Source organism: Lipomyces oligophaga, assembly GCF_038497815.1.
Source record: "Lipomyces oligophaga strain CBS 7107 unplaced genomic scaffold V1516scaffold_10, whole genome shotgun sequence".
NCBI lineage: Eukaryota > Fungi > Ascomycota > Lipomycetes > Lipomycetales > Lipomycetaceae > Lipomyces > [Lipomyces] oligophaga.
In genome coordinates this window covers 61,991-85,131 of record NW_027117794.1, presented here as the reverse complement: position 1 = coordinate 85,131, position 23,141 = coordinate 61,991, and the positions used below count along the sequence as shown (strand labels likewise).

At 43.8% G+C, this 23,141-nt stretch overlaps 10 protein-coding genes across 10 annotated transcripts; 4 read left to right on the top strand and 6 right to left on the bottom strand.

Moving 5' to 3' along the window:
* Positions 1 to 40: 40 nt before the first annotated feature.
* Positions 41 to 3,698, top strand: V1516DRAFT_116881 (armadillo-type protein). Its single transcript, XM_066918606.1, has 2 exons — positions 41 to 495; positions 587 to 3,698. Exons 1-2 carry the CDS (start codon positions 316 to 318, stop codon positions 3,587 to 3,589), a joined length of 3,183 nt encoding a protein of 1,060 aa, XP_066774965.1. The 5' UTR covers positions 41 to 315; the 3' UTR covers positions 3,590 to 3,698.
* Positions 3,630 to 5,604, bottom strand: V1516DRAFT_681818 (fatty acid desaturase-domain-containing protein). The gene has a single exon (XM_066923295.1). The coding sequence runs from the start codon at positions 5,542 to 5,544 to the stop codon at positions 3,808 to 3,810; it is 1,737 nt and encodes a 578-aa protein (XP_066774964.1). The 5' UTR covers positions 5,545 to 5,604; the 3' UTR covers positions 3,630 to 3,807.
* A 181-nt stretch (positions 5,605 to 5,785) lies between these two features.
* On the bottom strand, positions 5,786 to 8,537 carry V1516DRAFT_687838 (uncharacterized protein; the record flags this gene model as incomplete). The annotated part of the gene is made up of 2 exons (XM_066923756.1): positions 5,786 to 8,298; positions 8,360 to 8,537. The coding sequence occupies 2 exons, from the start codon at positions 8,535 to 8,537 to the stop codon at positions 5,786 to 5,788; spliced, it is 2,691 nt and encodes an 896-aa protein (XP_066774963.1).
* Positions 8,538 to 9,645: 1,108 nt separating this feature from the next.
* V1516DRAFT_116717 (uncharacterized protein) lies at positions 9,646 to 11,937 on the top strand. Its single transcript, XM_066918605.1, has 2 exons — positions 9,646 to 10,000; positions 10,070 to 11,937. Exons 1-2 carry the CDS (start codon positions 9,872 to 9,874, stop codon positions 11,804 to 11,806), a joined length of 1,866 nt encoding a protein of 621 aa, XP_066774962.1. The 5' UTR covers positions 9,646 to 9,871; the 3' UTR covers positions 11,807 to 11,937.
* Positions 11,938 to 12,089: 152 nt separating this feature from the next.
* V1516DRAFT_681815 (RmlC-like cupin domain-containing protein) lies at positions 12,090 to 12,630 on the top strand. Its single transcript, XM_066923294.1, has one exon. The coding sequence runs from the start codon at positions 12,150 to 12,152 to the stop codon at positions 12,621 to 12,623; it is 474 nt and encodes a 157-aa protein (XP_066774961.1). The 5' UTR covers positions 12,090 to 12,149; the 3' UTR covers positions 12,624 to 12,630.
* Positions 12,631 to 12,653: 23 nt separating this feature from the next.
* V1516DRAFT_116431 (uncharacterized protein) lies at positions 12,654 to 13,275 on the bottom strand. Its single transcript, XM_066918604.1, has 4 exons — positions 13,101 to 13,275; positions 12,974 to 13,034; positions 12,832 to 12,916; positions 12,654 to 12,776 (listed from the first exon to the last, which is right to left on the bottom strand). The coding sequence occupies exons 1-4, from the start codon at positions 13,129 to 13,131 to the stop codon at positions 12,684 to 12,686; spliced, it is 270 nt and encodes an 89-aa protein (XP_066774960.1). The 5' UTR covers positions 13,132 to 13,275; the 3' UTR covers positions 12,654 to 12,683.
* A 215-nt stretch (positions 13,276 to 13,490) lies between these two features.
* V1516DRAFT_666670 (uncharacterized protein) lies at positions 13,491 to 15,850 on the bottom strand (the record flags this gene model as incomplete). Its single annotated transcript, XM_066920763.1, has 2 exons — positions 13,491 to 15,431; positions 15,491 to 15,850. 2 exons carry the CDS (start codon positions 15,848 to 15,850, stop codon positions 13,491 to 13,493), a joined length of 2,301 nt encoding a protein of 766 aa, XP_066774959.1.
* An 828-nt stretch (positions 15,851 to 16,678) lies between these two features.
* Positions 16,679 to 17,843, top strand: V1516DRAFT_629789 (uncharacterized protein; the record flags this gene model as incomplete). Its single annotated transcript, XM_066919906.1, has 4 exons — positions 16,679 to 16,890; positions 16,942 to 17,043; positions 17,105 to 17,306; positions 17,358 to 17,843. 4 exons carry the CDS (start codon positions 16,679 to 16,681, stop codon positions 17,841 to 17,843), a joined length of 1,002 nt encoding a protein of 333 aa, XP_066774958.1.
* Positions 17,844 to 17,949: 106 nt separating this feature from the next.
* Positions 17,950 to 20,292, bottom strand: V1516DRAFT_666668 (uncharacterized protein; the record flags this gene model as incomplete). Its single annotated transcript, XM_066920762.1, has 4 exons — positions 17,950 to 17,981; positions 18,028 to 18,581; positions 18,650 to 18,960; positions 19,006 to 20,292. 4 exons carry the CDS (start codon positions 20,290 to 20,292, stop codon positions 17,950 to 17,952), a joined length of 2,184 nt encoding a protein of 727 aa, XP_066774957.1.
* Positions 20,293 to 20,494: 202 nt separating this feature from the next.
* On the bottom strand, positions 20,495 to 22,487 carry V1516DRAFT_699094 (uncharacterized protein; the record flags this gene model as incomplete). The annotated part of the gene is made up of 4 exons (XM_066924111.1): positions 20,495 to 21,169; positions 21,218 to 21,501; positions 21,547 to 22,284; positions 22,340 to 22,487. The coding sequence occupies 4 exons, from the start codon at positions 22,485 to 22,487 to the stop codon at positions 20,495 to 20,497; spliced, it is 1,845 nt and encodes a 614-aa protein (XP_066774956.1).
* Between the last annotated feature and the right edge of the window lie 654 nt (positions 22,488 to 23,141).

Sequence of the window (23,141 nt, the reverse complement as noted above, 5' to 3'; positions counted from 1 at the left end):
CTTTATATGACTGCGAGCTTCAAATGAATCGCCGCGTATTTCGTAGTTATTTGCGCTGTCGCTGTTAGTTAGCTCCGCTTTTCTTTTAATCTCATTCCTTTCGTGGGCAAACCTTCAGCCTTCCCAATTTTTTTTCCTCTCCAAAGTATTGAATACTTGCTCTTTATCGGACTTGCGTGACAGGTAATCCGCGAAAGAGCAGGAAATTTACAAATATCTCATCGTTTGAGCTTCTTATTTGTGTTCTAATTTTGTATAAGAAACTTTTTTTCCTCTGCTGTACTTCCTTTCGTCTGAAACCAATCGCAGACAACCATGTCGAATCTTCCTGCAGAGGCTACGGCAGCACTACAGGCCCTCCTGCAAAATTTGACCTCGTCTGACAACACAATTCGATCGCAAGCAGAAGAAAGTCTTAATGAATGGATCAAGCAGAGATTTGATATGCTTATGCTCGGATTAGCAGAACAGGCCCTGATGGCTCCAGATCAGACTGTATGTATTTCTGCGAGTTGTTGCTGTGGTAGCACATCGCCTAAGACTTGAACGTCAACCCAAAGGAAAAGACTGCTAATATTCCTCATAGATGCGTGCCTTTGCTGCCGTTATTTTTCGTCGTATTGGATCCAAGCAACCTGAAAATAGTGATGCACTAACTGGTCGAATGTCGAGCACCATCACACCTGAAGTGCGTGAGAAAATCAAGGCTATTTTGCTACAAGCGCTGGGTAATGAACAAGTAAAAGATGTTAGACATAAAATATGCGATACAATTTCAGATTTAACTATTGGCACCGATGAAAAATGGTCTGAGCTGTTGCAAGTCTTGTTCGCTGCAACCAAGTCTCCAAGTGAGGGACTACGCGAATCTGCCTTTCGAATCTTTGCTGCATCTCCAAATATCATTTCGAAACAGCATCTTCCGGCTGTTGCTGAAGTTTTTCGGGCCGCATTTCAAGATCCTTCTGAAGATGTTCGAATTGGTGCTATTGTTGCGTACACCTCTCTCTACAAGACTGTGGCTACTTCTTCTCGATCTGTTCTACAGCCTCTCTTACCGGATATTCTAAATGTTTTACCACCGCTAAATATCCCGGACAAATCTGAACAACTTGCTAACGCAATGACACCTTTGATTGAACTAGCTTCTCTTTCGCCAAAGCTTTTTCGTCCGATGTTCAAGACAGTTGTCGATTTTGGGATTGCAGTCATAAAGAACAGGGAGATGGATTCGGCGACCCGTACAACTGCTCTAGAATTATTGACGACTTTTGCGGATGAGGCGCCGGGTATGTGCAAGAAGGAGTCAAGTTATTCAAGTGAGATGGTGGTCAATACTTTATTAATGATGACCGAAGTTGGAGAAGATGATGATGATGAAGCCACAGCTTGGCGAGAAGACGATGATTTGGATTCGGATGATGCGGATTCAACCCATGTAGCTGCTCGCCAGAGTTTGGATCGACTGGCTTTAAAATTAGGCGGTCATGTTTTATTGCCTCCTCTCTTCCAATGGCTTCCTCAAATGATGGCATCGGCTCGCTGGCAAGAACGCCATGCCGCTTTGATGGCCGTGTCCTCATTTGCCGAGGGCTGCCGTGAAGTGATGATGACTGAACTTTCTAAAGTTCTCGATATGGTCTTGCCACTATTGCAAGATCCTCATCCTCGAGTCCAATGGGCGGCATGTAATGCTGTTGGCCAGATGAGCACTGATTTTTCACCTGAAATTGAAGAAAAATTCAGCTCAAGAATACTACCCTCTTTGATTCAGACACTTGAATCTGTCGAACCAAGAGTTCAAGTCCATGCAGCCGCTGCTTTAGTTAATTTTTGCGAAGAATCAGAAAAGGAGATTTTGGAACCTTATCTGGATAATCTGTTAAGTCACTTGATGACTCTGTTACAAAGTCCGAAGAAATACGTCCAGGAACAGGTTTTAACGACAATTGCAATTGTTGCTGACGCTGCGGAAACCAAGTTTGCTAAATACTACGACACGATGATGCCCATGCTCTTTCAGGTTCTGCAATCTGATGGTGGAAAAGAATACCATATGCTTCGAGCGCGATCGATTGAGTGTTCATCTTTGATTGCGCTCGCCGTTGGGAAAGAGATTTTTGCGCCAATGTCGCAGCAACTAATCCAGCTATATGCCAACATTCAACAGTCCATCACCGAGCCTGATGACCCCGCAGAGTCATATTTAATTCAAGCTTGGGGTCGAATGTGTCGAGTTTTAGGACATGATTTCTTGCCGTATCTATCTGGGGTTATGCCACCGCTACTTGAAATGGGCAAGATCAAGCCTGATTTACAACTTTTTGACGATCCTTCTGAAGTTGAGCAGTTCGAGCAAGAAGGCTGGGATATTGTTCCTGTTCAAGGCAAGCAACTTGGAATCCGGACGAGTCCTTTAGAAGATAAAAATACGGCGATCGAGCTGTTGGGAATTTATGCAGCTGAGCTTGGTGCTGGTTTTGAACCATATGTTGCAGAGGTACTACATGACATTGTTCTTCCGTCGCTAAGCTTTTTTTTTCATGAAGGAGTTAGGATTGCGTCCGCACAAGCAATCCCCCATTTATTAAATTCTATCAAAGTATCCGGTCCCGCAAATACACAGAAGCTTGCCGAATGCTGGCGCCTGATTGTGACAAAGCTTCTTGATGCCTTAGTTGGTGAGCCATTTGTGGAGCTTCTGACTTGCTTCTACACATGTCTGTATGAAAGCATAGAGATAGTTGGAGTTCATTGCTTGACTCAGGACGATATGGATAAATTTACGGAATCCATATTAAGCAATATCGGCGATTATCTTGATCGAGTCAGAGAGCGGTCAAGCAAAGCCGGGGATGAGTTTGATGAATATGAAGCTCAAGAACTGGATGAAGATATGCAAACAGACGAGGAGTTATTAAGTGAGGTGAATAAATCTATTCACTCAGTGTTCAAAGCACAGCGGGAATCGTATTTGCCATTGTTCGAAAAGCTTATGCCACTTTTGAATGAGCTTTCAAATCGTCCAGAAGTGGACTGCCGGGAGTTCTCGCTATGTGTTTACGATGATTTAATTGAGTTCTGCGGAAAGGATTCTTGGCGATATAACGACTTGTTTTTAAAGCCTATTGCTGTTGCACTGACTGATAGCAACGCGACTCTTCGGCAAGCTGCTGCGTATGGTATTGGTGTAGCCGGCCAATTTGGCGGTGAAGCATTTGCGCAAACGGTCGGCAGTGTTATTCCTACGTTGTTTCAGATCATTGCGATTCCAGACGCTCGTTCTGAAGATAATGTGCATGCGACCGAGAATGCCTCAGCTTCTATTGCGAAAATATTAAGGTTTAATCGTGCTGCTGTGCCGAATGTTGATCAAGTTATTGACGCGTGGATTCCCACCTTACCAATCGTCAACGACGAGGAAGCTGCCTCATACGCATATTCTTTCTTAGTCGATTTGATCGAGGCACACCATCCTAGTGTCGAAAAACACGCTGCATTCATTGTCGATTCTGTTAAAAAGGCAGTTGAAGCTAAAGCAATCATGGGTGTCACCGCGGAACGTGTTACGCGTGCTGTAAACTTGTAATTTTGTTCGTTAACGTCCTATTTCAGTTGATAATTTTTTTGTTCTATTCATTCATTTTTTTGTGCGATTTCATCTCATTTCATTTCAATTCCTCTTTTAACAATTTAAATGAAGTATAAATATGAATATATGTGTGTATATATTAGGCTACCAAATTTCCGTTCCCTATTTCCCATATCTATCCAGTTTCATCAATCCTTCTCTCATTTCCGAGTCAATTACATGTCAAGTTTACCCGTGACAGCAACTTCATGAGCCAAATGGTTCGTGCAATCCGCCATGATGGAAGCTTGTTTAGCAATATCCGCTAAACGACCAATGACCTCTTTGTTCCCGTCAACAAATCCGTAGATGCAATACTGAATACCTACATCGTCGCAAAATTCAATAACCGCTTTTTGGGCAGCTCTAAAATTGTGACGGGGCATTCGCGGAAACAAGTGATGGATCGCCTGGAATTGTAATCCGCCGTGAAAGAAATCAAGCCAAGTAGGACAATCGACATCCATGGTAGTGCGCAGCATTTTTTGCGGAAACGATTCTGTCACACCTAAATCTGCAGTGGACATTGCAAAATGCGATAATGTGATCTGAACATGTACTGGCATCGTGACTATATGACTGACCATCACGTATGCAAATCGAACCCCGTTGCTAGGCAAAGTCTGGTATACTAATTTGTAACCGAACCACCACCAAAAAAATATCTGGCCACCAATCTCGAACCAGCGAATCCAGGCCGCCTGACCTCGGCGAGGGCCAAGACCTTTCAGCAGATATTCCCACGATAATCGATATAAGTTGAATCGACCAAAACATAAAATCGGATAATATGTCCAATTCTGAACGCGGATAAGCACTTTTGCAAAGGCATCATACGCTAAAATACGTTGATAGTACGTAGAAAACACACTACCGAACAATCTCGTTGAAACTGCAAAAAATGGTAAATGCTGAATATCTGGATCATGAACAGGATCGTTCGTGACTATATGATGTACATTGTGGTTTCGCTTCCACCATCCAACACTCAGTCCGCCGATATAGTCAGCAATGAAGGCTCCGATAAAGTTGTCGAGAAAAAAATTATGAGTAATTGCGAGATGGCCGGCGTCATGAACAGTGAAGACAAGCTGATGCCATAGACAGCCCAACCAGAAGGCGGACACCATGTACCAGTGCCATCGTAAAAACAAATATGTCAAACAACCGAACAAAAAGTACCTAACGCATTCTTTTCCATAATTCAAATATGTGCACTGAAATAAACCTTCCCGTATGCACCGTTGCTCCAGCTGGCGATATCTGCGAGAAATATATAACTGCGTTTCATAATCCAACGAAGGATATTTTTCTAGATCTTCTTCCAGTAAGTTCCGTTCGTATTCTGCCATCATATTCTGATTTGCAGGTAATTCCTTAGCAACTGGTGACACAATCGTCGCTACATGCCTATCTTTAGTGATATTGCCTTCGTCTGCCTTCCTCAGCACCGATATTACGGCCGTTGACTTTATCGACCGACTCAGCGCACTAGAATTGCCCAATTCCTCTTCATCCTCAGAAGTACCCGATTCTCCTGAGGAACCTGCAGACTGATCTGACAATATAACCGCTTCATCTATCTCTGCCTCATCCAATTTCCGAAAGTCTCCTCCTTGAATGGGTGGAATGAAATTCTTCCAAATACCTCTGATTTTGCCAATCTGATACTTGCGAATTTGAATTTTCGTCTCTTCTGCGTGATATGCGTTGATCTCATCCGTAGCATCTCGGCCAACCATGTGAAAAACAACTATTTCTCCTCCTGGATGCCGAGGAAGCCATGAATCAACTCGTAATACTCTGCCCTCATAAATAACAATTTTATTTCCTTCCGCGATCAGACCTTCTACCTCGCGTCGCGTCAGTATCCGATCACGCTTATACCCAACCGCTGTTGATTTTTCCGTCATACCCTCTTGATATCTGAAAATAACCGACTACTCAATTAATAATCTCTCCGATTATCGGATCAGATGAATTTGTTATCTGGCGGCTTGACTCCTGGCGAAGCAGCCATCTCCCATTGCAGCCCATTAATAAGTGCTTATGTAACTACGCATTCATACTGCTTAATCAAGCTATCTCATACATATATATATTTACTAGCTTAGTTACCTTTTGGTTCTCTCTTACAACTGTGTATCTTCGAAATCATAGTTTTGATTTGCTGGAGTCCTCAAGTTCGATGGCTGCAGCTGAAATGGCAGGGGCATCATTTCTTTCGACAACTTTAGTTTGGAAAATGATCTTACCATTCCCACAGTTCCACATCTCAACCTTGAGTGTTTCTCCCGGAAATACATGTCCCGCAAATCGTACTTTAACGTTCTTAAACATGCCGTACTTCTCATAAACCGCTTTGCAGGTTACACCAAACGTTGCAAGACCATGCAGAATGGGTCGCGGGAACTTACCCACTCGAGCAAACGATGGATCAACGTGTAAAGGATTGTAGTCACCGCTAAGACGGTATATTGCTGCTAGATCCTCACTGGTTTTGACTTGTACTACTGCATCTGGAGCACGACTCGGTGGCGTATTAGATGCCGTGGCAAGCCCACGATCCGCTCCCTTCGGTGAACCACCAAATCCACCACTACCACGAATAAATATAACAGACTCATTATGGAATAGTAACTTTCCAGAATCATCAAACGTATCGCCTGCAAAAACAGTTACAGCAGCCTTTCCCTTATCTTGGACTTCTAATAGTTTCACCTTTGTGGTCAATTCGCCAGCGGTACTTATAGGCCAGGATTTGATCTCGAGATATTGCTCGCCATGAAGTAGCATCATGGGATTAAAATTCGGCACCAAACTGTCCATTTCAAGAGACATCTGACTGTTCAGATATGGAATCACAGGGAAAGTTGGCAAAACTGTAAAATCTTCAGAATTCTCGTATACATATTTCAACTCCGTGGCTTTGGCACCAATACCGATGTTGTACAAAATCAGATCGCGAATATCATATTTGTACTTGGACTCAACCAAGACTTTGCCAATAGGGGGTGAGAATGTCTCTTTTTGAGCAGATTCTTCTTCCTGCGCGGTCGCATTGGTCCAGATAGCTTGAAAACTTTCTTGAGTAGTCATTGGATAATTTGCCCGACCATCGTCGAAGTCAACAATCTTGGCCCATGAATCGCGAACAAGTTCAGGCGTGAAAGGACTTGACAATGGAAACGAAACACCTCCTGATCGCTGCCATCGTGTTCTACCGATCCACCCGGAACCAATTTCAAAGCATTCACCAGTGACGGGGGCCTTGTCGGAACATAAGAGAACAGCCAGGGGAGCGACGTAATCGGGCTTGAAAGCTTGAACGATCTCCTCGGGCATTATTGTGCGTGTCATGTTTGTGCCAGCATTTGGCGCGACGCAGTTGACAAGAATATTATTTTTTTGCCCTTCAAGGGCAAGTGCTTTTGAAAAGCCGAGAATACCCATTTTTGCAGCGGAATAATTAGACTGCCCAAAGTTGCCATAAATACCAGAAGTAGAGGTAGTATTTAAAACACGACCATATTTTTGTTTAAGAAAGTATGGCCAAGCGGCCTTTGTGACCTTGTAAGTCCCACGCAAATGTATCGCATAGACAAGATCCCACAAATCATCTGTCATACTCATGAATGACTTGTCCCGCAGAATGCCGGCATTGTTTACAACAACATGAACTGTGCCAAAAGCATCAATAGCAGTCTTGACAACTGCATCGCCATCCTCGACCGAATGCTTATCAGGAACAGCAGTGCCTTTACCGTATAACTTGTTGATCTCGTCGACAGTGCCGTTAGGATTAGCAACGTCGTTGATGACAAGTTTAGCTCCTAATTTGGCAAACAATAGGGCGTACGCTCGACCAAGACCACCACCAGATCCAGTAATGATTACGACTTTGTCCTTGACATCGACCGGAACAGATCCTTGTTGATTAGGTGACAAGGCGCCTGCTTCCTCTAGTAGACCCAGGAAATCATTTGGACTTGAAGGATATTGAGGTGAATCTTCAAAATCTTCGATTTTCGGCCAATGAGCGAGAATGGAGGCTGGCGTGAAGGAGTCGTCAGTCTTGAAAAGAGCACCATTACTGCGCTGCCATCGAAGCTTGGATACGAAGCCGGCACCTAACTCATATACTCCCCAAGTTTCTGTGGTTGTAGGATGTGTGAGATAGGCGACAAGAGGTACGACATACTCAGGTTTCAGGGCATTGAGTAGATCCTCAGGCATGACTGTTTCAGTCATGCGACTAGCTGCGATCGGAGCAATAGCATTAGCAGTGATATTGTACTTTTCGCCCTCCTTTGCGAGCGTCTCTGCAAGACCGACAAGAGCAAGCTTAGCAGCCGAATAATTTGTCTGGCCAAAGTTGCCATATAGACCAGCCGCAGATGCCGTGTTGATGATGCGGCCGAATTTCTGCTTCCGGAAGATCGGCCAGGCAGCATGAGATACCTTGTATGCACCCTTGACATGAACTAGATGGACAAGATCCCAGTCGCGATCGGTCATAGACTTGAATGAGCGGTCACGCAGTACGCCAGCATTGTTGATGAGGATGTGAACAGATCCGAAGGCAGCTACAGCTGCTTGGATGATCTTATCGCCCTGTTCGACAGAATCGTAGTTGGCGATAGCTTTTCCGCCGGATTTTGTGATTTCTGGGAAAAGAGGATCAGGAATTGCGCAAGGAAAACAGAGTAGAAACAACGAAGCACTTACGGTCAACAACGAGATCCGCGGCCGAGGACGAGGAACCTTCACCTTTGAGCGGAGCCCCCAGGTCGTTCACGACGACATTTGCACCACGGGAAGCGTAGAAAAGAGCGTATGCTTTTCCCAGACCGCCGCCGGCGCCGGTGATAACGACAGTAAGGTCGTCGAAGCGTAGATCCGGCATTTGATTTGAAAGAAGGATTGCGACTAAATAGATTTGATAATTGGAAATAGAAGACGACTTTAGCACATTCTTCTCCAGCCGTGTGCTGCTGTTCTGCTTTATAAGTCTTGTCCAGATGCACGCTCAAAATGTGGGGAAACACAAATCTTGACCGAGGAAGTAGCAGATCGAGCTCTCCACACTTACTTGCCGCAGTGCCGTAGCCAAAGGAGATTGCATACACTTTCTTTCTTCTCCGCCCAGTTGTCCCAGCTAGCTAGCTAGCTGTCTGTCCCAAGGACAAGACAAATTCGTACGCGCTCAAGCACGCTCGCACAACCTGCTTCTGCCTCGGTGCCTCGGCACGTCGCGATCACGTGTGACATTCCGTACCTCTGTCCCCAGAATACTTCTCAACAGGCTCACATGCCGGCCCATCACATGATGGCATGATTATTTAGTCTGAGCGTATGCTTTGGCTTGAATCCGGATTCACTTGTGCAGTGAGTTCAATTTGAGCCACATTGGCACCGCCACGTCTGGATGGCTGTGGCCGGACTGGACGACGACTGGGACGTTGGACGTTGGGATGGAGGACCGGGACGGACAGGTGAACAAGAACAATCCGGACAAGATTTGCGCACCTGGTCAAGCTGTCTCGCACACCCTGTCTCGCAAGGGCAGGGTAGCGGTCAAGGGTCGAGGGTCAAGGGTCGAGGGCAGTGTCGATGAGCTCAGGCGGCAGGGCAAGTTTGGGCGAGTTTGGGCGACCTTGAGCGACCTTGAGCGGGTCTAGTTTAGCGTGCAACTAGTTGGTGGGAGGACCACCCTCGTCCCGCAGCATCTCGACTTTTTTACGTATTTGTTTGCTAACGCTCTCGAAATTGCTCCCTCCCACCAGCTCTTAGCGTCGGAGTCAACCACTTTTACAGAAATCCAGAGCCCAAGGCGAGCGATTTCTAGAGACGTGCAGTTTCGTCTAGCGCAGTTGCGGTCGCCGCCTCTGTCAAACATAGTGTTCTGCCGTCTGCATTCTCTGTTGTTCATGCCACCGGGCCCGCTTCAATACGTTTGGCTGTAGCTGGCGCGGTAGAGCAGCAAATCTTCTCTCCACCTCGCATCTGCAGGCTTCGAAGATCTCGCAGACCTCGTAGAGCTCAGATTTGTCTGCAGCCTATTGCGTTTCGTCTGTTTGTACTCGCAGCTTTGCAATTTGCGCCTTTCAGTTTACTACTGCTGCTTTTGTTGTTTTTGCTTGCTGCTCCTCCTTCCAACCGTCCTTGCAGACCGGTCTGCAAGAGATCCAGCGTTGAAGAGCTTTCGCAGAGCTTAGAGCTGTATCACCTTTCTTATTCATGTCGAACTCCTCAAAAACGAAAGATGGTCCACAGAAACTATCGCCTCCCGCTACGGATACTCCTCTCCAGCCATCGCACCGTCGAACGCGCTCGGGTTGTTACACTTGCAGGAAGCGGCGAGTAAAGGTCTGCTAGCATTTCCGTGCCATCTATCCTCCTTTAGAATCGCAATTTTATGCTAATATTTTTTGCCAGTGCGACGAAACCAGACCTATATGCAATCGATGCAAAAAGGGACAACGTGAGTGTCTTTTCCCGGCACCTCGTTCGACTTTATCGAAACGACAGCGAGCATTGGAGGCGCGACGTCTTCGGCAGTCCGACTCTCTGGCCAAGCAACACTCCCCTACAGGCAAGGATGTACATACACATTCGCCTATACTTTCGTCCAGTTTAATATCCACGAATCTCGACGACGACACTATTATTTTAAATACGTCACTCACACACGAATCTCCATTGCCCACTCTGTTTGATCCTCAGTTTTCTTCTTCCGAAGCCGTGCAGTCTTCGACCCGTACGTCGACCGATGTTTCAAGTCCCAGATCGTCTACCCAGGCGTCGCCGATAAATGCGAGCGGGGTATTAAGCAAATCAGAGTCGCTATCTTCGATGGATGTACCTGCTTTGCTTGCTTATCACAGAAGGGCGATATGCCACCGCCATTACTTTCTCTCTCTTGACCCATGCGGATTTTTTGATTATTTGCTTGATGTGTCCGCCACTTGCGAACCCTTGATGTATGCGCTGGCCACCTTTTCTGCATACCACTATGCACTTCGCCACCGGGATCCTGATATTGAGGTTGTTTTTGAAAATTATGACAAGGCCGTTAAGACACTGCAGCGAGGATTAAATCAAGCGCCAGATTTAAGAATTCTTTCGGCAATTTTGATTCTTGCTTGTCTTGAAATGTACCTTGGAGATGTCAAAAACGAGATAGTTCACGAAGACGCTGCTTTTCATCTTGTCCAGTCAAATTATACAATGGACAATTTTTTTAAAGATCAATATCACTCATTTCTTTTCGGCTGGTTGCGGTATACCGATATTCGGCGCTCAATAGCGTCTGGTGCGTCAATGGTGCTTCAGGACCCATGGCATGATTCACACCACTCAAATGTGCGCCAAAAGGCAGTACAGTTCTACGGATCTGACAGCAGCCCTACAATACATCTGCATAAGATCCATGCTAGCATAGGACTTCTGTGGGCCAAGGTATGCACAATTGCTGAGGGCAGGAGAAGTGGTAAATATACGCCAAAGAGGTTAGAAGATGAGCGACGGGAACTACTAGAACAGGGCAAGATAGTATTTAACAATTTCGGAGAAAAATTTTTTGAAGAGGTCGAAATACGGACTCCAACGGACGATATCGTTTGTCCGCTTGTGTTCAAAGAGCATGATGTTGGACTAAGTTTAATATTATATTACGGTTGGAAGATATTCTTTGCTTCACATTCTACGCTTGCGACAACTGGGCATCCGCTAGATCCTGCTGATCCCTCTGAAGTGGCAAGTCTTTGTGCAAGGATAGTCGCTGGGTTCTATGCGACTGAGCAAGAATATCCGGGTTGTTTATTTGTTGCGCACTCTTATCTATGCATGGCTATTCTATACATGCCCTCACGATTATATGAGTGGACGTGTCGGATTCTGGCTCACATTCGCTCGGAAGGTTATTTTTTTCCCGAGCAAGTGCGTCATCAAATGGCAATGCGTTGGAAGCGACCGGAGCTATTGGGTGATTGGCTAGACGGGCCTGAGCCTATAAGTGGTCCTGATGGATATAATAATTCCGGGGGTGTATTGTCGGTATGGCAGAAGTTGTTTTCTGTGAATGCTGAAGAGATTGATAACGATGATAATTCACATCGAGTGAATCTAATTGAATCTTTAAGGGAAATGAGGGGAATTTTTGAACAGGCTTGAGCAGAAAGAAAAGTATTTTACAGTTTTGTTTTATTATCTCTTCTTGTACAATAACTCGTGATTTTTATAATGTTTTGGGTCGATGTATTTTATTTAATTGGCGTTGTATGAATTTGAAGATTGTTGTTTCGGTACAAAGTACAAGATTACAGTAATACCTTGACGATATTGGAAATTTAAAGTATGTCTGGAAGGTAATTATTTTTTCAAGTCGATTGTGCATATTACTGGAATTAGCATTATAATACTGTTGGATAATTTAATGGCGATTGAATCCTTTGACGCTAGATGTCCGACCTCCTCGGAAGTCGAAGACACGACTGCTTTGATCCGCACGCTTAAGATGCAAAAACATATCGAAGGCGGTTATTTCGTGGAGACAGACCGGTCGATATCCACAGTGACGAATCCGTATGAACACAAGGACGATGTTGATGATACCACACGAAATGAGTCGACTTTGATATATTATTTGCTTACACCTCATTCGCCTAGTGGGCGATTTCATCGGAATAAATCACGGACAATCCATGTTCTCCATCGTGGGAAGGCCAAGTATGTTCTGATCCATCCAGATGGTACTCTGGAAACATTTAATGTTGGTCAGGATGTCGCAAACGGGGAGAAATTGCAATGGATTGTAGAGGGTGGAGATTATAAAGCCAGTTATATCACAACCACAGAACCATGCTTAATCAGTGAGGTTGTGATCCCAGGATTCGATTACCGTGATCACAATTTCATGGCAACTCGCGAAGAACTGGTGAATCTTGTAGGCGAGAAGATCGCTACAGATTGGGAATGGCTTTTGCATTAGCATTCGTCATTTAAGTGGTGATGTATTATAGTCCATTATATTTATGAAATATTGATTAGTTCATCTAACCGGGCCACCTGCACCTCCTTTCATCCCGTCAAGTTGCTCCTTGGTCGTTTCTTGGCTCCAAGGACATATTGTACATTGCAATACCTATTTGAATTTGTATTAGTCCTTCTGAAACAGGCACAATCAAGTCTACTCTCACATCTGCCCAGCTTGTCGGAATGACTGGAATCCACCAAAAAGAAATGAATCTTCGTTGCTTCAACGCAACAACACTTGCATTATGACTTAAATTTGTTAACCCTATGCTGAACTGCCTGATTCAATTCTTTATTCTAACTCACCACCTAGGACATGTAACTCGTACATCTTCGTACCCTTTTAAGGGCGAGTCGTAGTTCGAACCTATAGTATTCATGTCAGTTTGTCACATCCACTATAAGGGACCTACTACCCTGAATTGCCACATACTCCCGCAAATCAATAAAAAGGGAATAGACATATTCCAATACTTGCTCAAGCTTGTTGCTTCTGCTTTTACCAGCAAGTCTAGCGTAAAACAAAGCAGATTTCATGTAAGGATGCTTTCTGTTTCAGCACGTTGTGCTATTCCTGCCGGCCATCCAGCATCACTGACATCATCAACTCCCAACTAACCTCCGACCCCTCAGTTAGGACGTTACTCAACTCGGCGACAACGCTTTTCATCTGGTGATCCCACCCAGAAAATATCCACCCAACGCCAACAATGAAATTGCTACGGATTCCTTAAATGCATATTATATTAATTGACTCGTGTGCACCAAATAGAATATACTCCACCAAAATGATCACTCACAAGCATCCCCAAAAACAATGATACTACGCCTGCCAATGTCCTCCAGTAGACATCAACACAAGCTTCTTCTTCTGCTTCTTCTGCTTCCGTCCTGACGTAGTCGTGTTTGGCGATTCTGTTGTCATGCTAGTTTCGAGTGGAAACATAGAACTATCTGCCCAACCATCCCATTCCCCAGAATGATCTTCGCTCTGTTGATCAGGCCTGCTTGCTTGAACGACTGGCGTACCCCAAACAGTTGTATTTCTACTCCCGGAAGATCCGCCAGTCCGAGGAGAAGAGGACATCGAGTATCCTTGAGGTGGCGTAGATAGGGATGGCCATTGAGGAGAGTCAGTAATTGGTGACCCACTCGCGTCCCGAAGCAGAATATCAGATAGTCTGGCTTGGTCATGTAAATCATCGCTAGCGTAAGATCCAAATGCAGATTCAAAGTCAACCGTTGATCGTCTCAGCGCCTCCGACAACTCATAATCATCATCTGCCTCTACTTCTCCACCAAAATCTCCCAGTGTTATGAATTCCTCATCTTCTCCGTCGGCTGTTCGACGCACTGTAGGCCTGCTCTTAAGAGAATTTTCCTCCGCTGTTCGTGCTTTTTGAAAAGCTCGTTCTTCCTTCGCGTCCTTATCATGCCTCATCTTTCGTCGTTGCTCTATCTCTTCATCAAACTGCTTCAATATCTCCGTCCTGACAATATCCGTCCAGTCACACTCCAAGAAATGAATGGGACTTCCGGTCGGTAGGTACGATAAATATTTTGTTCTCTTCTTCAACTCATCGTCGACAACCTGATCCATAACGATGTGCTCTACTCTAACCAGTACGGTAGATGGAAAGGCAGCAAACGATCCAAAAGCAGCTTTTAAAATGCGAATGTCAAGAGGCGATAGAAAACAATTAGAGGCATCACGTGGCTTGTAAAAATGATAGAGCGCATCCGACGATGAACTAGAGATCGAGTCTCCTTGTGCAATTCGACTCCGGGACCTGCTATTCGTATCCGAGCTAGACATCCGGCTCGAAGACGATCTCAAATAAACTTCATTATCATCTCGACCTAGTTTAGAGTTCCGTCGCTGTTTCCGACTTCGAGAATCACTAGCACTAGATTTTTTTGGTCCATTCCCAATCTCACCGCGATAGGCTTCCATTAAATCAAATATCTGTTCAATTGCTTTATGAGACCATTCTCCGTCTTCTCCGAACTCCGCTCCATCTTCCATTTCCAAGAACTCAAGCTCTCGGATCTCACGCTCAAACTCGGCCATCATGTACTTTTCGGTACCTTTCATCAGTCTAGCGTAGTCCATAACCTCAGCAGCGTAGTGATACGGAATATCTGCTGGATCAACAGGCTGCTCACCCCCATCTCTAGGAAGAGCGAGGACGCTTCCGGGCTTGCGCATGACCAGTCGCAGTAGGACATCTTGTCCTTCAATTGGTACCGCAGACGCATCTCCTGGATGATCAACCCATTTAACTGGCTTGGCATCGCTCAGGGAAACACTGTCCAAACATAGAGGACAAATATTTCTTTTCTTTGGAGTGTTGTGAGCTTCATGTCCATGCGAGGTCACTGGCATTTCTGATTCAAGCATTCGCATAAGACAGGGAAGACAGAAAATATGTCCGCAGCGAACCATACGAGATGCAACGGGGTCATCTGTCAAACATATTGGGCAAGAACTGTGCTGTGTCTGCTTCGATACAATTATTTGCAGTATTAAATGCCACGGAATGACCACGTCAGGATCGAGAGACTGGGATGTATAATCACCGCTAGGATGGACCACAAATCGATAGTTTGCATTCACAAACTGCGATTTGTCCATGACATATGAATTACTGCGTTGCCAGGAAGGAGCATGATGACGAGGACGATTGTTTTCGCGAGGTGTTAACGAGAAATTCAAGAGGTGTGATACCGAGACTTGGTTACGCCGACGTCGCGAGCCATAAAACTAGCATGCCAAATCAGTACAGAACTATTTTCATACTAAAAGTGACAAACAGAACTCACCTGCTCTATCAATGCAGCATCATGCTCTGGACTAATATCGTCCGCATTGACCATTGGTTTTCGATTACGACCTGGACTCTTTCGTGAGTTCTTGTGGTTAGACCGCTGGGATTGGTTATTTCTCGGAGAAGCAGCCAGGCTCGCAGAACCTATTCCCTTGCGACCTACTGAACCCGCATGATTGTTAATCGTCTTGAGAGTATTGCTGTTTGCTGTAGTTTCGGAACTCTGGTCTCTGTTTGGTATGGCGACCGGCGATGACGTTGGCGGCCCTGAGGAGACCAGTCCATTCAGTTTTGAAGATCCATTGGTGCTATAAGGCTGGAAAGACTGAACTAATGGGTTAAATTTGGTGGACATAGAAAATAGTAGAAAAGCCAATAAAAGTGCGGTAATCCGACGATGAGGACTCTAATTTAATGCGGTGAAAAGAGTGAACGATCGGGAGTCGTAGCCAACAGGATATCAGACCAGCTCTAGCAAGCACAGGTTATGGCAGCTTATTTAAATCAAAGCGAATTTTATCCAAAAACAGAAATTAGGCAATCCCGAATCGAACTCAAGCGATCAAAAAATCTATATTCCTTCCGATTCTTGTCAAAAGCTATCTAAAGCGTCAATTCCGACGAATTTACGGCGATACTGTAACGAGCACTAAGCAATCCAAGAGCGCGACGCGTTGTTAGGTACAAGGTGCTTACATGTTTTAGATATATATGCCATATAACAAGCAGCGTTCCACGATAACGTCAGTCCGCTACAGTATGCCGAACTACGATCAGTGAATGACTCATCTCTGGTTTAAAAAAATAATAACTCTATTTACATTACATTAAGCCTGTAAATTGTTCATAATGATGTCAACAAATTATCCTACTTGTGCATAGCAATAAAGAGAATCTTAGAGCTGTGCTGAATTTGTGAATGTTGCTCGATGACTGTACAGACCATGCGTTCGTGCGCAATAACCCACAATAGTGTTAAGATTCAGCTTTCATTACTTGTCCCAATCCAGCATCTGCAGACTCTTTGTCCTTAAATTTACAGGCTGATGATATCGACCTAAATATGCCTTCTGTTACGATACATCCGTCCGAAGATTTGTTTAGCTCATCTGGGCTAATTCTTGGTTCGCATAAAAAGGAGGATGAACGAGTCAGACCGAAGATAACTGATCAGGACGTTGACATGGACGACAATGATGAAATAGTTAATGAAAACGATTCAAATACTAGTGATTCTGCGTATGAGAATTCAGAGTCAGACGAGAACGAAAGCGAGGATTTATTTACATTGGCCTCCGACGCTCAGGACGGTGAAACCCTGGTGGGCGGGGTGGTTAAAGGAAGACACATTTTAACACCTGGAGAATTAGTAACTTCAGATACAACATGGATGAGGTTTGTCAGTTCTCTATACTTACGAACAACAAATTTTAATTTTAATTATAGAGGCCATGGAACGTATTCAATTGGAAACAGTACCTATTCATCAGTGGCAGGGTCAATTCTACGAGTCAATAAACTTCTTAGTGTAACACCTCTGCGTGGAAGGTGGGTGAATAATTTTGGCTATTTTTGATATCCTATATAGACGTTTATTGATATGAATCAGATATGTTCCCGCAGTTGGTGATTATGTGATTGGCCGGATAGTTGAGGTCAATGCTCGCAGCTGGAGAGTAGATATAGGTGCGAAACAATCTGCGGTACTGATGCTTGGCTCTGTTAATCTTCCCGGTGGAGTTTTACGGCGTAAATCCGAGAACGATGAATTGCAAATGCGCTTATTATTAAAAGAGGGAGATTTATTTAATGTAAGACATATACTTTCTGAAATAATTTGTGCAATAATCTAATTCGATTAGGCCGAGGTGCAATCTATTTATGCCGATGGAGCTGCCGCTCTACATACTCGCTCACTAAGTTATGGTAAACTACGAAATGGCTATTTTTTAGCCATTCCTTCTTCGCTCGTTATCAAGTCAAAGAATCATGTATTTGAGCTCGCGGGTGGTGTCGATATTCTCATGGGTGTAAATGGATTTATCTGGATCCGCAAGCATACTCCTCCTCTAGGAGCCCAGGGGGTAAGCGTCTCGAGGATGGCAGAAGAAGCAGGCTGGGAAATATACAGTGATGAAAATGACTATATATCGCCTTCTATTCGTTTGACTATTGCTCGGTACGCTAATGCAATCAAGGCTCTTGGATACGCCGAAGTAGGCATGAACGAGGCTAGAATCGTTGCTGCGTATGAGGCCAGCACGGAATTCAAAAGTAGTGGCGAGATGGTTGAAAATAGAGTGAAAAACAAGATTGCTAAACAAGCTCTCTTTTCTATGAGTACTTAAGTTCTATTTTAGGTTTTGTATATCATCACTGTATTTGTATCAAAGCATCGGCGTCTAAAAATTTGTCTTCACAGTTCTACACAATATATAGCTAACATCTATGTGCTCACTTTCTATTAAATATCGATTTAAGCTGCTCTAAAATATGTTAGTCTTGCATGTTTGATATTAGAGCTTTACCTACTTCCTTTGGTTTCCGATCGACTTCTGTCGCGCTCTAATACCATCTGTTGCTGATACGTGGAGGATGCAGGCGAAGAAAGATCAGGATAGCTAGGATATCCATCACCTAGGATACTGGCCTCTCGCTCTGACGGCGTGAACAAGCGCAATTTCGGAACTTCTATATGCTTGTCTTGCTCTCTCTTCCGACTTCGACTTTCATAAGCTTTATTCACATCCTGGCCTGAGTTTTCAAAATTCAGTAAGTCAAATGAGTGCCGTGCTTGATTAAGAGCTTGACTATATTCCTTTCGTTTGCCTTTCAATGATTGATTCTCGCTCTCCAGTCTTGCGTATCCACGATGCCTTTTTTTGGTCGAGTCTAAGACCGAGATATCGGACATATTCACAGTGGAAGTATACAATGATGGCTCAGTGTATGTTTCGTACTTTTCGAATTCTTCCGGAATATATTTCGATTTTTCTCTACGTTTATCCAATCCTGAATGAGATTTCGTTGATCTGGAGCTGTACGGTGCTGAAAACTCGATACCTTGGCTTTCCAAATCATCTAGTCTATTTAATATTTGCAGGAGACTAATTGTTAAATCGAAAATGAATGAAATCAAATATTTCTGACTTACACGTTTTCAATAGTCTGGTACTCTAATCCCGACTTTAGTTTAAGCTTGTCCAGTAAACGATCAAATGTATTCTTTCTCGATGGCGTAGCAGATTGCATATCAAGGACAGGACCTTGGTTCGCGCTTAATTCTCTTCTGCGATAATCCTTCGTGCGTTCTCTCCTAACTCTTTGCTGCTGATCTTTGACCATTATCTCGTCTTGAAGATGTATGATTTGACGATGATTGTCATTGATCAAGCCTACCAAATTTGTCACTCCATTGAGTAGATCTCCGTCTCGCTTCATACGATGATCTTCATTTTCCAAAATCTGCAAATTAGTATCTTAGACCGAACAGCACTGAGACAATCTTACTCGCTCTAGCAATATTACCGCATATTCAGCAGAAATTGCATCTTGTAAATCTCTCCTTTGAGTGCGATGGCTTTGCTTCACTAATGTCTGGTCCGCCCCAGTTTGCCTCATAGATATAGGAGAAGACTCGGTTTCGTTTTCGGCGCCGGAGCCGTAAATCCATCTCCCTAGACCGAAATAACGATCACTTTCTCCACTTTCAGAGCTATGAGGTCTATGAAGATAGGGCAGATCAAGCTGAGGTGCTGGCTCGCAGTGAAGTTGGTTCTGCCGATACAGGCGATCGAATTCTTCCCCTTGCGGGTTAATTTCATCAAGAACTTCCGAAGTGTAGTCAGATGCGCAACTAGGACTCTCCATAGCCGTGTAAAAAGAAATCGCGTCTTGTGCAGATCTGGGGCGATTAGAGCTGGCCGGTAGCAAATTTTCCAATGAGCTCAGCCTAACCGTCGTTATCTTATCGGCTTCTTGATGGAACTCCCCTTCAGGAACAACAGGGCTTGAAATCGAACGGTTTTGGGACTGCAGAATTGGATATGATGACATATTTTGACTGACCGAATGGTTTAAAGAATCGTTCGATCTTAAGCGAAGCAGATCTCTCAGACTCATTTGAGCTGAGTCGTTCACAATTTTAGAGCGTTGGGAACGCACTGCGTGGTGTGCTGGCAAGTTCTCTAGGCTTGGAAGAGAACGAGGAGGGGCAGAGCTTTGAGAAGATTTGGTTCGTCCGCTGTCAGAGGCGAGAGACCTCTCTGAATCTATCGATTGTTTGTCTTTGACATTTTCTGATCGATAATTTTCAAGATCCGATCTAACAATATCCCTGATGGTTTGTACTAATTCAGGGTTGATTTCGGACTTGGAATCTGTGGAAGATCGACGACTAGACTGCCCTAACGATTCTCTGAAAGATGGCGATCTGCTAACATCACGGCTAGATCGACTTTCATTGATCACTTCGATGGCCTCATTTCGTAACCCTCTGGTCTTTAAGTCGCTCGGATATATGTTAATGCAGAAGTCCGACTTTTCCGGAGAAGAGATTGATCTTGGACCATCATGTTTGAAATATTCTATCTTGATCGGCTGTTGATTTCCAAATAAAGCAGATTTAGAAGTTAAAGAAGGTGCACCCACCAAAGATGCATTGTCAATACTGCTACCTATCGATCCAGGACGCGAAGTTCGGTAGGAGTATGCAGATAAATTGCTCGTGTTAGTCTGGTGAGAAGCAGTCCGACGATGAGCCTGGTTCCAGCTATCGGAAACAGTGTCAGAAGCCATCTTAACGAAAAAGTTACAAAAGCAAAATATTTTTGTCGATAAAATAGAAGGAAAGAAGGTTATGTTGAAGTTGCCTGGATTAAGGGCTCGCGTGCTGGACAAGGGTCCCTTTACACGTCGCATTGTTGTTCTCTTGCCTAATCCGGATATGTAATGAAAAGTTGAGAAACATAAACTTAATCAGAAATATAATAATTGAACATCACATAGCATTGATAATTAAGCGTAATCGAGATTCTGACTGAAGTACCATCTTTGTCAGACGATTCCATCTAGAATCATCTTTACGTTTGCGATTTTGCCCCAGCGCCTGTCGAAAAATTTCAGATCGACTTGCAATACCCTGTTCGCATGCCACAATTAGGTTACCTCTTTTGGCTTGTTTAGTAGTACGGACGGAAGTACTGGCTTCGTCTCCTCCTTTCTCCATGTCGTTCCCAGTATTTACAAATCCAAGATTGCCCGAGCTACTATAGTCTGCTTCGTCTGTAAAGATCTCCCGATTCTGAACTTCAATTAGCAGCTGCAGTAGTCGCTCCAACACCAGTCCAATCCTCAAAGCCCGTTCACCAATAGTTCTTGGTTGCATTTCGCTGTTCGAAACAGGCGTGAGCTTCAAAAATGTGGCCATGGCTACCTCCGCTTTACTGTAGCTATATATCCAATCACATGATAATTTCGGCGCATTGCTGTACTCTTCCAATAGTTTTTGATATAGCGTAGTCGAAAAAAGAGCAACATCAGAACGCTTTAAAGGTGGAGCATTAAGGAAAGTCAAGAAAATGCGTAATGGTAAATTGCTAATATAAGAACAAATCTCGCTGATTAACGATGAGCTTTCAATGGGATTCGTCATAGTTTGAAATACATCATATACCTGGAAGGATTAGACCTCGACGATAACGCTTCTAAATATACAACCTACCAATGCAAGAAAGCGTTTCCGCAAATTAACGGCTTCCATGTCTCCATAAATATCTTCCGACTGATCTAAAAACAAAGCATATTCTCCAAATTCATGGACCGGTATTTGGACGAGGTTTTCAACCTCTTCGTCAAATATAGGTTCAAACGGACAGGTTTCGTGTTCAACTTCTCGTGAAAATACAGCTGCAATAGCTCTTTGCCATAAAATGCCTGATTCATCAATGGTATCCTGGCGTAAACACTGATAGAATAAGCAGTCCATCAAAGTATCCTCCCAATCATCTTCAATTGTCAATTACAGTTATATGAAAACTAGACCCTGCTTACCATACAAATGAATTGCCCGTAAAGTTTCAGTCCAATCACGTTCAAAAATCTCAATCAATATTGACAGCAAATTAGAATAAACCGGCCATCTTGCAGAAATTGAAGTCTGATAACTTGGATCCTCAACGTCAATCCCAGTAACAGAATAGGCGGACGAACATCTGAATCCCCAGCCAAACAACCTTACTATATCTTTGTCGCATGCTTCCCAGAGTAATTGTAAATTTCTGGGTTTAACCAGATCGTTAATGTTGTTGAATTTATCGGATTCAGTCGCTCGTGTCCGTGGTGTGTGTACTGGAGATTCGAATATATCGCTAGAAGCATCTCCATCTGGAATAATTGCTTCCTGATATAAAACTCTTGTTTTTTTGCGGAGCCGAAGTCCACGCTCTTGTAGATCTTTGCCCTCTTTGAACAATCGAGTATGAAAAGCCTCGTGCATACCCAAATCTTCGATGCTCAAATCCATTTCAAGAACTCGACGTAGCGCACGAATAGAATCTTCCGCAACAGACATATTACTGAATAATTTCTTCATTAAGTGAGTCGGCTGTAGTTCGGCCAGTTCAAAATTTGATCCGTTTAGTTTCCGTTTCCTTGATGATTGTCTTGGCCGTGTAAAGTCTGGATGAGATGCGAAAGTGAACAGCATGCTTAGCTGCGCAGAAGTAGGGACAATACACATCGGAAACATGGATGACATAGATGTCTCCAGAAACGAAATTCCTTCAGCAACTATGTTCATTAATTACCGGTTTTTACAAGTTTCCGTAAGCTTTGTCGTACATACACAATTCAGCTTCAAAATGATTGTCGACTTGATCTTCCCATTTATAGATTCGATATGGGTTGGCTTTCGTCCACTTTTGGTCAAACGACTTGATCTGGCGACTCGGCAAAGACTGAGTCTTGACCGGAGAAGCTAATTGCCGTACCATCTTGATCAGTTTCTTGAATTAAATCTAATTCAACAAGCTCCTCTGATATGGCGGTTTCATAGTGTGTACTATATGTAGTATACTACCAGGCACTCGGCAATAAAAATATTCCTAAATCAGGACGAATAATTTTTCGATCCTAAATACTGGAGTAGTGATAAAATTCCTTGTTATGAGGTAGCGAGAAACCTTGCTTAAAGGATCTAATTCGAATGCAGGAGAGTTTATATTAAATTTCTTCCTACGAGGTATTTTAAGAAGCCGCACGATGATCACCTGTAAAGTATGTCCCCAGACACGGTTGCTTAATAATTTCTGCAGTTTCTGAACCGAACAATACCTTCTGCTTAATCTAAGCACCATTGCTGGAGTCATTATACGTATAAAAATTGGAGAGAAGCTCTAAGTCCCTGCAATCAGAATATAATGCAATATTTTCTGAAACAATTACTTTTTCACCTATGAGAGAGTTTTCTACGAACAAGATCATTCGAGCCAAATTTTTTGCTATCTAGCTTCACAGATTGTTTTTATCTCTAAAACTAGATGTATGCATGTTGCATGTATTTTCGAGGCCGCACTACAATGCACTTCGATTTGAGAACATTATACGATAGACTGGCAGATAGACACTAAAATAAAAATATTTTAATC

Coding starts and splice junctions, on each gene's coding strand:
- V1516DRAFT_116431 (XM_066918604.1), bottom strand. CDS start 13,131: ATGTCTATTCCCTTTTTATTGATTTGCGGGA. Junction 13,035..13,100: donor CTTTTTATTGATTTGCGGGA/GTATGTGGCAAT, acceptor TGAATACTATAG/GTTCGAACTACGACTCGCCC. Junction 12,917..12,973: donor CGAGTTACATGTCCTAGGTG/GTGAGTTAGAAT, acceptor AACAAATTTAAG/TCATAATGCAAGTGTTGTTG.
- V1516DRAFT_681815 (XM_066923294.1), top strand. CDS start 12,150: ATGCAAAAACATATCGAAGGCGGTTATTTCGTGGAGACAGACCGGTCG.
- V1516DRAFT_116717 (XM_066918605.1), top strand. CDS start 9,872: ATGTCGAACTCCTCAAAAACGAAAGATGGTCCACAGAAACTATCGCCT. Junction 10,001..10,069: donor GCAGGAAGCGGCGAGTAAAG/GTCTGCTAGCAT, acceptor ATTTTTTGCCAG/TGCGACGAAACCAGACCTAT.
- V1516DRAFT_681818 (XM_066923295.1), bottom strand. CDS start 5,544: ATGACGGAAAAATCAACAGCGGTTGGGTATAAGCGTGATCGGATACTG.
- V1516DRAFT_116881 (XM_066918606.1), top strand. CDS start 316: ATGTCGAATCTTCCTGCAGAGGCTACGGCAGCACTACAGGCCCTCCTG. Junction 496..586: donor TGATGGCTCCAGATCAGACT/GTATGTATTTCT, acceptor TATTCCTCATAG/ATGCGTGCCTTTGCTGCCGT.